General features: G+C 30.6%; 1 protein-coding gene across 1 annotated transcript; it reads left to right on the forward strand.

Annotated features, from left to right (window-relative positions):
* Positions 1-7,109: 7,109 nt before the first annotated feature.
* Positions 7,110-12,818, forward strand: LOC125808366 (uncharacterized). The gene is made up of 13 exons (XM_049488076.1): positions 7,110-7,469; positions 8,014-8,739; positions 9,207-9,686; positions 9,776-9,868; positions 9,943-10,065; positions 10,150-10,278; positions 10,559-10,639; positions 10,711-10,800; positions 10,890-11,187; positions 11,285-11,420; positions 11,510-11,642; positions 11,979-12,508; positions 12,593-12,818. Exons 1-13 carry the CDS (start codon positions 7,110-7,112, stop codon positions 12,816-12,818), a joined length of 3,405 nt encoding a protein of 1,134 aa, XP_049344033.1.
* The last annotated feature ends 718 nt before the right edge of the window (positions 12,819-13,536 follow it).

The raw sequence follows: 13,536 nt of genomic DNA on the forward strand, positions 1-13,536 counted from the left end.
TCGAATCCATGAGGACATACCAAGTCTTGGAGGAAAGCAATCCAACACTTCAAACTAGCTAGGAGTGATCACTTGCCGGAACCTACACTTATAGAAAATAGAGAAATATGGAATTAGCACAATTAAGTACTAAGTATGATGACCATGCAAAACATGCTTTAAAAAGGGACATTTTAGTTAGAAACCATGCATTATGCCACCTTTTTGAAATATCATGAACAATAGTATAAAAGACATACAAGACAAGCATAACATCAAGTAAGTCATAATATCACCTTTAAACAATATCAACATGAAAACCTTTACCTTGGACCTTCACCTCAAGAAACCCTTATGCTATACCTCGTGCAATGTATGGATGACGTCCCATACCACCATCCATACTAAGGCACCACATTTAGATCACTTAAAGTAACTTATCATTCCTTCTTTCACCTTTGCACAATATTCATACATAAGAGGTATATCATTAATTAAGACATGACAAGGGAAAATAACTCATAATATAACCCAAGTATAGCATGCATCTCATATTAAACATTCGAGAGCCAACATTCTTTAATAACCTCATTTAGGGCACATTTGTGTCACATACATTAGGATTTAGAGAAACTCACTATGACCCTCTCCAAGCCTACTCGTGCAATGTATAGGTAGCATCCCATACTACTACCTACACTTTGTAGAGCTTATCAAGAAACCATAATAAAATCTCACATGATGGGAAGTAAGCGTTTAACCGACATAGACCATGAGAGCTTGTCATGGAATCCGGTGTCATAAGTCCCCACACCGTAAAGAGGTGGTCTACTTGCCTAAGGAAGACCGGTATATAGCTTAATGGATCCACTAGCTTCCTATGCGGGCACATAGTTTATGGGATAAGGTAGACGATCATTGAAACTCATGCCTAACTGTCGGGGGAGTTTCCATCTAACCAAATCCGCTCGGTGCTTAGCCTACATTCCCATAGAATAGTTCATTACTTTGACATCATCACACATGAAAGGGTGCCATAAGCCTACCGATTCAAGGTACATTATTTAACACATGAAAGGGTGCCATAAGCCTACCGATTCAAGGTACATTTAGGAAAGCTCATTAACTCCTCTTGAAAGGGTGCCATGGGCCTACCGATTCAAGTCTCATCATTAACCTTTATGGAAAGGTGCCATAGGCCTACCGAATCCAAGGTTCATTACTTATCATTAATGGAAGGGTGCCATTAGCCTACCGATCCAAGGTTCATTATAAGCGTGTGTGGAAGGGTGCCATTAGCCTACCGATCCAAGGATTCAACAATAAACAATATAATCATTTATACAAGAAAAGGATGCATAAGCCCTACCAATTGAAGGTATACTTTACATTGAAGAATCCTTCATATTCTATCATCAACATTCATGAGTGTCAAATTGAGAAATAATCTTTCAATAGTAACACATTTACATTCATAACATGATCACATTATCTTCATTGAACTCTCATTCATACAATGTCATGATAACACTTCAATTTCTTATACTATGCCTTCAAGGCCATGGTCACAATGTAACAAACAAGTAAACAATTCTAAGTCAACATTAGCTCCTCATGTCTTGCCTTTAAGGCCATGGTCACAATACATCCCATAATTAAACACCTCCACCATAAGTGGATCAAACCAAGCAAGAACAATTTTATCCCTAATATGAGATTAAGTCAACTTACCATCCTCCAAAGCCATAATAACCATTACTCAATTCCCAACAATTCTATCACCACAAGGTGATTCACCCATAATTTGCCCATAAGGCCACAATCCTCAATTCATCCATATACCAACAATTCATCAACATTAAATCATAGGCATTGAACCCACTTCATAAACAAATTCAAGTATTTTAATGAAAACATGGGTTCTTGAAGAAGTTTCATATAAAATCATCTTAAAATCATAAATACAACTTCAATTCACCAATATAATGACTTTGAAAACATTTTACCCATGAACCCATACCTAGAATAGAAAATAGAAATTTTGTTTTTTGAAGACTTTTGAAACCCTTTTTAATGGACTCCTTGAAGGAAAGATAATCAAGGATCAAGGGTCACCATACCTTTGCTATGATTCCCCAAGAAAATTGATGAAGAAAGCCTTGAATCCAAGCCCTAGCTCCAAGTTCTTCTTCTTCTTAATGGAGGATTGTAGAGAGGGAAATGTTTTAGGGATTGGAATTGAATTAATGGTATCTAGGAAATAATATATACCCTTTGGAAAAAATTCGTCCAACACTTAGAAAAAAAAAAGGGGCGGGTGAACAGTAATGAACAGTAAAATTGGCTACTGGAATTTGCATTTTCTGCCGGACAGACTTTACGAAAATGGGCATAACTTCTTCGTCCGAACTCCGAATGAGGTGAAACGAAGTGAGTTAGGTAGCTAACTCAAAGGGTTTTCCATGGATATATTATTGGCCACCCAAATAATTTGTGTGCTAGGAGATATGACCCTCCAAAGTAGACCCTCGAAAAAGGCTTCACTTGGAAATTTCGGATTTTGATACGGTTGCTCTAAAATTTGGGTTAGACCCATTTCCCACTCAATTTGACCCCCTAAACAAGAATATGAAGTCGGATTTTCGAAAAACGAAACGGATCTTTTAGTATACCGCTAAACAAGTTTCCGGTAACTTCCGAAGCACATTTTTAAGAACTTTTGGGTCAAATTCAAATATAATCATTTCATTAAGTTCTCGACTCCAAATTCACATGTGAGGCTCTAGTTTCACTCTATCATTTTCCGAGTCGTTACATTAGTAATGGATACTAATTGCGAAAAAGACATGTTGTGCATGGGTAGAGGCCAATCCACGTGCTTACAAGGTCCACGTGTAGCCGTTAACTTCGAAAAATATTATGTATATATGTGTATATAATTTGAATGTGAGATATATTTTAGGCTTAAGTCATCGATCGCCCCTTAAAGTTGTTCGCATAATTCACTTAGACACCTCAACTAAGACTTGTACCTATTGAACACCTAAATTGTTCAAAACATGTACATATTAAACACAAAACGTTGATATGACAAAAAATGTGTTTTGCACTTCCCTGAAGCGCGTGAAAAGATTCAAAATAGTGCTTTTTTGAATTTTTTTTACATTTTTTCTTCTTTTATTGACACTTGGCATTATAATTAACTTTAAAAACATTTTTCTTCTTTCATTTACACTTTTTTCAAAAAAAAAAAGGATCCCACTCCCTACCTATCATCTTCTTCATACTTTAGTTTGCAAAACATTCTTCATTTTAGCTCCAACATTGTTTTTCTTTCTTTAATATAAAAAAAAGAATATTATTTCTTTCAAATATGAAGATAAATGAAAATCAACTATGAAGATTCAGATTTGAAAGAAAGTAAGACTTTCTTTCGTATGATTTATTTCAAATCTCATAAAAATAAGGAACAAATATGAAGAAGAAGAAAGATGATAAATGATTTTACATATAAAAAAAGTTAGCTGATATTTGTTTATCAAAATTTTTGAACAAAGAGTTTTACTCAAATTCATATATAAACCCATTAAATTTATCAAAAATGATATTCAAAAAATTGAAAGAATTAATTTTTGAGCTATCAATTTCATTTTGTCATCAATGTAGAAATGAATAACCACCGGTAAAATTTTCTTTCTTCTTCACTCTTAGTATGAAAATGTATATATATATATATATATATTTCAAAAGTTAATCTTCAAGTTATTTGAAAAGAATTAGATTTTGTGATTTGAGAAAGAATGTGTTTTCGGAAGAAGATGAAGATGAAAGGGGGTTGGGTAGGGGTGGGGTTGGGTTGGGTAGAATAGGTTGACATTTTCATTTTTTTCTTTTTCTTTTTAAAAAAATTAGATATAAAAAGTGTTTGAAATAATTTTAAACAAAGTTATTTTTTTTATAATTTTCGGGGCCCAGTGACACATGTTATTTTTTAGTTTGCCGTTTTGCCACGTCACCGCAAGTGTATCACATACTCTTCATATATTTTGCTGATTATCAAAAAATGCCTAATAGGAACAATTTTTGAATTGGTAAAAGTGTTTAATAGGTACTAGTCTTAGTTGAGGTGTCTAAGTAAATTATGCGGACAACTTTAAGGGGCCGCTGATGACTTAAGCCTATATTTTATTAGTCTTTATATGATGCTAAAGTTAATTGGGTCTATTGGTTTCAACCTCGTGAATCTCTTCATTTAGAGTTGATCGAACTGGGTTCAAATCCCACTTACTGTAGTTATTTAATTCAAATTTATATGTTATTACATTACTTTTATATTTCTATATTTAATAAAAATAACACATGAATCGATATTGGGTGACATGTTTTAACTAACATATATTAATTATTGATAGTGCATCAATCATCTTCAAATTCTGAGTTTGTCTATGTGCATGGGCCTAATATTTATTTTTTAAAGTGGTGTTACCATTTAAGTGAGTGTTATATGATACTCCCTCTGTCCACAATTGTTTGGCAGGTATACTAAAAATAGATGTCCAAGATTAATTGTCAATTTAAACAATCAAGAAATAATTAGTCACTTTTTTCCAATTCTGCCCTTAATGATTGTGTAGTTCAATTGAAAAGTTATGTGGACATTTGGTATTCTTGATATAGTAGGGTTATATTAGTCAAATTACACATTGTATTAAATTTTCCTTGAGGGATGTGCATGACCTTACCTTGACAAACAATTGTGGACGGAGGGAGTATATCAAACATGAATTATGTATTTATTGTATATAACTACATTATCGAAGAATTACATAATATGATTATTTATTTTTTTCTAGCATATCTCTCCTCTCTCTCATTCTCTCTCTCCTTTCACTCCTCTCATTCTCGTTTCCTCATCCCCCCCTACCCCCAACTATTCTCTCTCTCTCCTTCTTCATTTTTCTTCCTTGTATTTGTGCTTTGTTAGTTTGTTGTTGTTTATATATATACTAGATATTAGGTTCCCGCGCCAACGCGGGCCCAATATATATTACTTTCTCCGTCTCATTTTATGTGAGGTAGTTTGATTCGTCACGGAGTTTAAAAAATAAATGAAGACTTTTAAAACTTGTGGTCCAAAATTATTGATATAAATTTGAATGACTGTAAATTATTTCATTAAGGGTAAAATAAATATTTTATAATCAAATTGTTACTTAATATAGAAATGTGACATTCTTTTGGGACTGACTAAAAAAGAAAGTAAGTAACATAAATTGAGAGTAGTTCTTTGTTTCAATTTATGTGACAACGATGAAATTTGGAGAGTTATATAATTTTTTGTATGTGATTTTGTTAAATATATTTTGAAGTTGTTAATTTATTGTGATTTATAGCACTTCTTATATCATTTTCAAATAATATATATTACTCTTTCTGTTCCATTTTATGTGACGTAGGTACTTTTACGAAACTCAACTAAATTTCTTATATGATTCTTAAATATTTTTAGTTGTTATTTTACTTCAATTTATGGTACTTTTTATTTTATTTTCAAACAAACTTCTTTTGTTTCAATATGGAATTAAAGAGTCAATAAAATTTCTTTTATGATTTTTAATTATGTTTTTTTTAATATCTTATATTATTACATTGTGATTTTAAGTACTTTTTATATAATTTTTAAATCTAGAACAAATCAAAAGAAAAACAAGGAAAAATTTAAATGAAGAAAGTACTAAAATTTTCAAATAATCATATTTCTATATTAAAATGTTAAAAACTTTAAAACTCCACATATATGCAGAAAATCATATACGGATGACAAAATAATTTTTAAAATATATATTAAAGCTCTTTCTAATAATATCACATATTTATTCTATTTTTCAAATAATATATATTTCTCACTCAATCTCAATTACGCAGTACATATGAAATTTCGAGAGTTAATCAAATTTTTAGTACTATTTTAAACTATATTTTAGTACTATTTATATAATTTTCATTCAAATAATATGTGTTACTCACTCTATTATATTATGCAATACATGTGAAATTTCAAGAATTAACCAAATTTTTAATATTTTAAATTGATTTTTAGTACTATTTTTGTAGTAAATAGAGGAAGTTGAAGAAGAAGGGCAAATCGGTCAATTGACTGATTGACCCTGAGCTCCTAAACATTCTCACTTCTAAATGCAAGCACGGGCACAATATCCGTTAAATTGTTAATTATTATGATTTATAATATTTTTTACATTATTTTCAAATAATATATGTTATCTATTTTTAAATACTTTAAGTTGTGATTAATAATATTCTTAACGTAATTTCAAATAATATATGTTACTCCATTTGTCCCAATTTATGTGACACATGTGAAATTTTGAGAGTTAATATGTTTTTCAAATATTGTAAGTTGTTAACTATTGTGGTTTATGGTATTCTTAATGTAATTTTTCAAATAATATATGTTATTCCCTTCATCTTAATTATACAATTCGCATAAAATTTTGAGAGTTAATCAAATTTGTAATATTTTAAATTTATTTTTTAGTACTATTTAAAAAGGAAATAATTAAAATTAATGAAAGAGGAGTGTATAAAAGTAGGTGGGCCATCTTTGTGATAGGCCAATGAAGAGTGTGCTTATTCACTCTTCTTATATAGTAATATACAATTCGCATAAAAATTTGAGAGTTAATCAAATTTGTAATATTTTAAAGGGATAATTGTACATAATGGCAAACTTTTAATGTAAAATAAATACAGTAGCTACCGTTTCATTTATTTCCTTTAAGGAGCAAAGTTTCCGTCAGTTTGCTATTTAATGGCCCCACCGAATTGTATAAGTAAAAAAAAAAATTCACGTTATTCTCTTCCTTTTATACAATATCTTCTTCTCGTTGATATCTCTTTTTTCCTTCAATTTCTCCCAAATTTTCTCCCCAAAATTAGTTTGAAATTTCAAATCTCCACCAGCATCGCGGTTTCAAAATCCATTCAAAAATTTCAGGTACCGCCAAAACTTATCTCAATCGATTACTTTTAATTTTTGTCTATTTTTTTTCAATTTTTTCAAGCTATTTTTCACATCAGTTCATAATCCATACAGTGTTTTCCTTCAAACAATGGATGCCCAATCTCCATCTAAAAGATTCATAAGAGGTATACCCTTGCATGTTGAAAATAGTGTTGAACGCCCATCTTTTTCCTTGGGTTTAACTCAGGATTTTGGGGAGGTTTCAGGTTCAATGTCCAAATCCAACACAATGCAAGAGATCAAATCCAAATTGAAAAATAACCCAATCAGATTGGAGGGAATGAGTGCGAAATCGAAGCAATCCAACATCAAAATTGTGGAGGGAGGTAAGAAAGATCAGTCTGCTGCTGGGTCAAGTAAAAAAAGGAAAGAAAAAACAACTAATTATACAGAAGAGAATGCAAAAAGAAAGAAAGTTGTTGTTTCTGGCTTATTGGAGCATAATGAGGTATTTGTATAATCATTATTTTTGTATATGTTTTCTGTGTTGATTCATGTCTTATAATTGTTTGTTTGTACAGTTTTATATAGTCACTATGTTAATATCCAAAGTTAAGTGTATAAAATAGAACTATTTAACTATACATACAAGGTAAACAAGTATACATTTGAAATTTGTTGTATAATGTATAATATATATACATTATAAACATTTATACAGTTTTGTGCATTGTTTTATGTATAAGTTTTTTTCATTGTATAAGGATCCTATTTGTATAATCTTCCTTTAGACATATACAATTCCACAAACTTATACACATACATTATAATATCAATAGTTATTGTGTTCGTAGCGGTACAACAATTTATCTATATATACAATATAAACATTTATAAAGTTGAAATTAGTTTGTATAATGTATTTTTTCTTTATAAAACTTGTATATGTTATTTTCATTTAAAAGCTATTTCATACATTTTGATATCTGTACTTGTGTCTTAATTATGTATACGTGTGTATTTTTAGTAAAATTATATATGCATTTTTTCAGGCTGTTAAGTTTTTAGGAAAAAGAGAACCAACACGCATACCTCACATGCAGTGTTACACAAATATTGAAGTAATGAAAGTGTTAGCTACAAAGCTTACTATTTCACAGTATAAAGAATTTTGTGGAACAACATGTTTTGCCCAATTATCTAGCATTCGTAGGTGTCATGTTCAAGCACAACTGATTAGGTGCATGTTTTTGAGAGAAATTGAGGGTAGCTCAAAAGATGCAATCCTGATACATGTGAATGGCACCACTTTGCGATTCACCATTCGTGACTTTGCTATAATAACTGGGTTAAAATGTTCAGACAATGAGAAGGATTTTGTCTTTAATACCGAAGAACCAAACAGAATGATTCTTCAGTATTTTGGAGTCGAAAAAGCCATCACCAAGAGTCAGTTGGTTGAAAAGTTTGATAATAAGGTTTGGAGGGATAATGATGATGATGCGGTGAAGTTTGCTATATTGTTTTATATACATTCATTCATCCTTTCGGAAGAACCAACCAGTACTGTTATTGATAGGAAAGACTTTGATTTGGTTGAATCGGGCAGATACATTGACTACCCATGGGGTAAAAAGGCTTTTGACCTGCTGATTCTGCATTTGCACACTAAGATCAAACACGATGGGAAGTATTTCAGGTTGTATGGTTTCCCACTTGCTTTGCAAGTGTGGTTTTATGAATGTTGTTCGAATTTTGATGAGGAAATTGCTGTTAAGGTATCTCATCACATCCCTATGATACTTAACTGGAAGACAAAAAAAGATTTCCCTCGTCTAAGCTATTTTGCTAAGGGCATGTTCAGAGACGACAACAATCCGGTACGCACTGTACAAACTTATGTATAATATATTATCTGTATAAATATAGTATACATATATAACTGTATAAATATACAAATGTATAAATATATGTATTAGTTTGTGCTATAGAAAACTATATGTATAAATTTGCTCCATGTATTATTATTTATACAAGTTTTTGACAATGTATAAATATACCTATAAGTATGTGAACTTTATAAACATAAGCTCATTTGTATATATAAGCTTATAAACTGTATAATTATACATATAAGTTTGTCTAATGTATATATATATATAAACTGTATATATGTTTTCACAGTTGATTAAGTAAACATTTTGTATAATGAATATGTCAATATGAACATGTCTATATTTTGCAGCTTGTTTTTAAGAATATAACTCCAACTCCAATGGAACTCAAGATTCTTGAATTACCTCCTGAGTATGTTCAATCAGATTCATCTCCAACAGAAACAGCAGCTGCAAATGCTTCGGACGATGATTTTCAGGATCCTCCATGTCCAATAAATAACAAGGGAAAAGAAAAAGTTGATAGTTGTTTGTCGCCTCCTAAGAAGAAATCAAGGCAGACAGTCACTCCTATTCAGAAGAAGACAACACCTAGGGTCATTTCAAAGCAGCCTTGTTTAATAAAGTCTCCCCGACGTGCCAATGTTGCAAAAAGACCTAAGTCACCACTTCCAAAGAGGCAGGCCAAAAAACATGCTAATGTTCCATCCTATACAGGCATTAAGCAAAATGTTGAGATTAAATCAAGTGTTCCTCTCGAAATACCATCTACCAGCAAGTCACATGATTTCAGTATATCGCGTGATGAGTTTGATCAATTCAAACTCTCGGTATTTATTTTTTAATTGTTTTTATTTATTAAAATTATTTTTAATTTGTATATTTAGCGTTAAAGTTACCTATATATGTCCAATTTCAGATGGAGAAACAGTTTACTGATTTAAGGAACTTCATTGAAAACAACTTCAAAGTTGTGTTGGATTCTATCAAATCAAAGAATGCGGAAGATAAGGTTTGTTAATATAGATCAATACATATATATTATACATACTTATGATAAATATACATTTAATATTTTTCTTTCAGGGTGATGGTGTAGATGTTACAGATAAAGTGCCAGTCGGTGTCGTTCAATCCGAAGAACCTTCTCAACATTTACCTTCTGAATTGAACTGTCAATCTGTTTTTAATGATCTAAATGATCAAGAGGTATTATACCTATTTTATCTTGTTCCTTATTTAAACTTTTATGGTCTTTTGTATATAATGTATATTTTCTTAAAAAATCTGCAGAAGGTTGTTCGAGTATCAGTCCCATCATCTACTCCAGATGTTAGTATTCACCAGTCAAAATTACACTCTCTAGCTGGACAGTCAGCATTTAGCCCTTTAGTTCAACAATTCAGTAATCCCGAGCCACAGGTAATTTATTTCTTTTGTGTTATAAACAACATTATCAATTGTTATATACAAATAAACTAACATACATATAGAGTTAAAATGTTTCCAAACAATAAAAATACATATACATATACATGTACATGTATGTGTAAAGATATTATTATTATACATATACAACTAAGTAACTGTCCAAATGTATAATTATCTATTGTATAATTTAATAGCAATATTCAATTTGTAACAAACTGTATAATAATGTTGAAATAATTATTACTAATATACAAAGTTATATTTATTGCAGGGTCACAACAATTCTGGAGTTCCAATCAATTTTAAGGTTCAGAACACTTCCAATATTTTTGAGGTTCAAAACAATTCTGAGGTTTGAATTCTTCAGTAGCTTTTTTTGTAATTTTATAATATATAAATATATGTTTATACTTTTATACATAGAAGGAGAATTGTGAAGATGTTCCAATTGAAGTGGTCAAAGAGGGATCTCAATTCATGGATGATCAAACAGACTTCAACAATTCATCTTTTGTATGTTCTTGTCATATTACTTTATAATTGTATATAATCGGATCAATTGTATGTTCTTGTCATATATTTTGTTTATTGTTATATAACAGCAGGATTTGTTGAATGTTATACACGATCAAACTGAAAAGATGGAAAAAGAAGAATTTTCAGATACAAACAAAGCAGGATCATCCAATGTCAATGAGTTAGTTGTTGAAGAAGTTTTAATGCCTCCAGCACCTCTTCAAATGGTACATGATGACCAGCCAAACATTAATCCAGAAAGAAGCATGGTGTTACATCCTTTGTTAGCTGTGGACGCGCATACACCATTACCAATTCATAGGGAAAGGCGTCCAGGCCCATTCAACACATCGCCTTATGTGACATCATTCGGTTCAGAGTCTGGTACAACAAAATTAACTGTTTACATAGTAATATATATATATATATATCAATAAATGTTAAGTCTTATACAGATTATTTATGTCTTTATACATTTCAGGTAGTTCATCAAGGTTCCATTTCTCGTTTGATTTGAAACATCCATTTGTTGCAATGTCTGATTTGGAGCGTACAACTCTGTATATTCATTTCTGGAAATGGTTAAATGAAGGGCTGCTTGTTAGACACAACACAAAGTAAATCATTTAGTAATTGTTAAATATAGAGATTTAATTTTATATGTGTATATTTGTATAAATTTGTCTTTTTATTGTTATTTTATTAGGAATGGCAAAGAAGAGCGATACAAAAAGAACAAGTCTGTCTTACAAATGTGGTTTCATTTTGGAATTGTCACAGTCCAAAACAAGAACTGGTTCTATAGGCTTGCATACAAAAATCAATTGCTTGATGACTCGGTAAGCTTTACATTATTTATTTCATTATACAGTTGACATGTTCTGTATAAATGAACTTTTTATATAATGTTAGGTGTGTTTTATACATTTACTGTTTCTCTATATATTTTTTGTGCTGATTCATGCATAACAACCTTTACTATTTTGATAAATCTGAGTTTGTTGTTTGTGGGTCATTGTACTGTATAATCATTATTTTTACATTGTATTATTGTTGTGTTGATTCATGTCTTATACTGGTTGCTTATAAAATTGTGGTTGTATAAATGTATAATGTTCCCTTAAACATACACATTTGATCACACTTATATAATTTATATCTTCTTATTTTTACAGCATGTAGATGTCATTTTGTATTATATACGCAAAAGAGCCAAGTACTCCGACACCAATGCATTCAGTTTAATCACTGTCGATTGCAATTTCAGTAATCTGATTACCAATGTCTGGGATGCTTATTATAATTTTGAAAGTAATATTAACAAGGAAAGTACAGAGGAGTCGATTATTGAGTATATTAACGGATACAGAATGCATGTTGCTAGACCTTGGCATACAGTTGATAACATCCTCATTCCTGTTAACATCAAGGAGATCTTTCATTGGATTTTGATCGTTGTGTCTATTAATGATAGATCTATACAGATCTATGATTCTCTTAGGGGTGGTGCCCTACACGATTCATCAGTTGAGAATGAGATCAAGAAATATGCACAACTTGTTCCCATGTATTTATCTAAGTCTGAGTTTTATGGGAAGAAAGGCATTGACTTATCTTCACACCCAAAGTACATGTCCCACTCTGAATGTGACTCTTTTGAAATGATTTATGTCAATGATATACCACAACAAGATGCAGGAAGCCTGTAAGTTTTATTATGGTTATTTTTATTCAAATAGTTATTGTTAATTTTATAATGACCATAAAATTGGATGTGTTTTATTTTCAGCGATTGTGGACTATATGTTGCTGCTTATGCAGACCATATCAGTAATGGAAATGTGGTTCCAAAATCCTTCGATTCAGAGTTCACACATATTCAATATGCTTCTTTATTGTGGAACTATGGGGTGCAAAAGATCCAAGCCGATGCCACTAGTGACAGTGAGGCACCAGAAAGGCCAACCAGGATTCATAGGGATTGCGATAGTAGTGAAAAGATCACAATTAATTAGAACAGTACTAAATTTCTGGTTTTTTTTTTTGAATATGCAAGTGACATGCATAACAACCTTTACTGTTTTGAACTTCAAGTTTTGAACTTTCAGTTTTTTGATTGTAATATACTCATTTGATCGATTAAGTCTTTTACTTACTTGTTTTTGTTAATTTCATTATATATGCAGTTTAACACTTTAATAATTATACAAACTAAATTATATAATGTATATTTATACATTAACTATATAAATCTATGTGTATCTTTTATGTTGTGTATATGTATACACTTATTGTTGTGTCAAGTAAAAAAAAAGGAAAGATAAAACTTACATTTATACATATCACAATGATAAACTGAAGTTGTGGTTTGTGGGTCATTGGACTGTATAATCATGTTTTATATTGAGTGTATAAATATACATTTGTTAGGATTATACAATTTGTTCATAAAGTTTAATTATACAAATCAACTTATACAATGTTTGTTTATACACTTGCAGTATATACAATCTTTAATTCCCTTAATTCATTATGAATATACATTTTCTGTTTCAAAAAGGGAAAATCAATATAACTAATACAAATAGAATACAATGTTCAATATCCAGCTTATACAAATATAATAAAACGTTCAATTTAACTTATACATATAGAATTTATGTATATGATGTACAATATATACGCCAACGATAATTCATATTATATACAAGAGCATGAATACAAAATGAAGAT

This window comes from Solanum verrucosum, unplaced genomic scaffold (genome assembly GCF_900185275.1).
Source record: "Solanum verrucosum unplaced genomic scaffold, falcon-dt-bn FXZP01000112.1, whole genome shotgun sequence".
Classification (NCBI taxonomy): Eukaryota; Viridiplantae; Streptophyta; class Magnoliopsida; order Solanales; family Solanaceae; genus Solanum; species Solanum verrucosum.

What these genes read in the sequence shown, in the direction of transcription:
- LOC125808366 (XM_049488076.1), top strand. Translation starts at nt 7,110, where the DNA reads ATGGATGCCCAATCTCCATCTAAAAGATTCATAAGAGGTATACCCTTG. An exon ending in ATGAGGAAATTGCTGTTAAG is followed by an intron (nt 8,740 to 9,206) that starts GTATCTCATCAC and finishes TATATTTTGCAG; the next exon opens with CTTGTTTTTAAGAATATAAC. An exon ending in ATGATCTAAATGATCAAGAG is followed by an intron (nt 10,066 to 10,149) that starts GTATTATACCTA and finishes AAAAATCTGCAG; the next exon opens with AAGGTTGTTCGAGTATCAGT.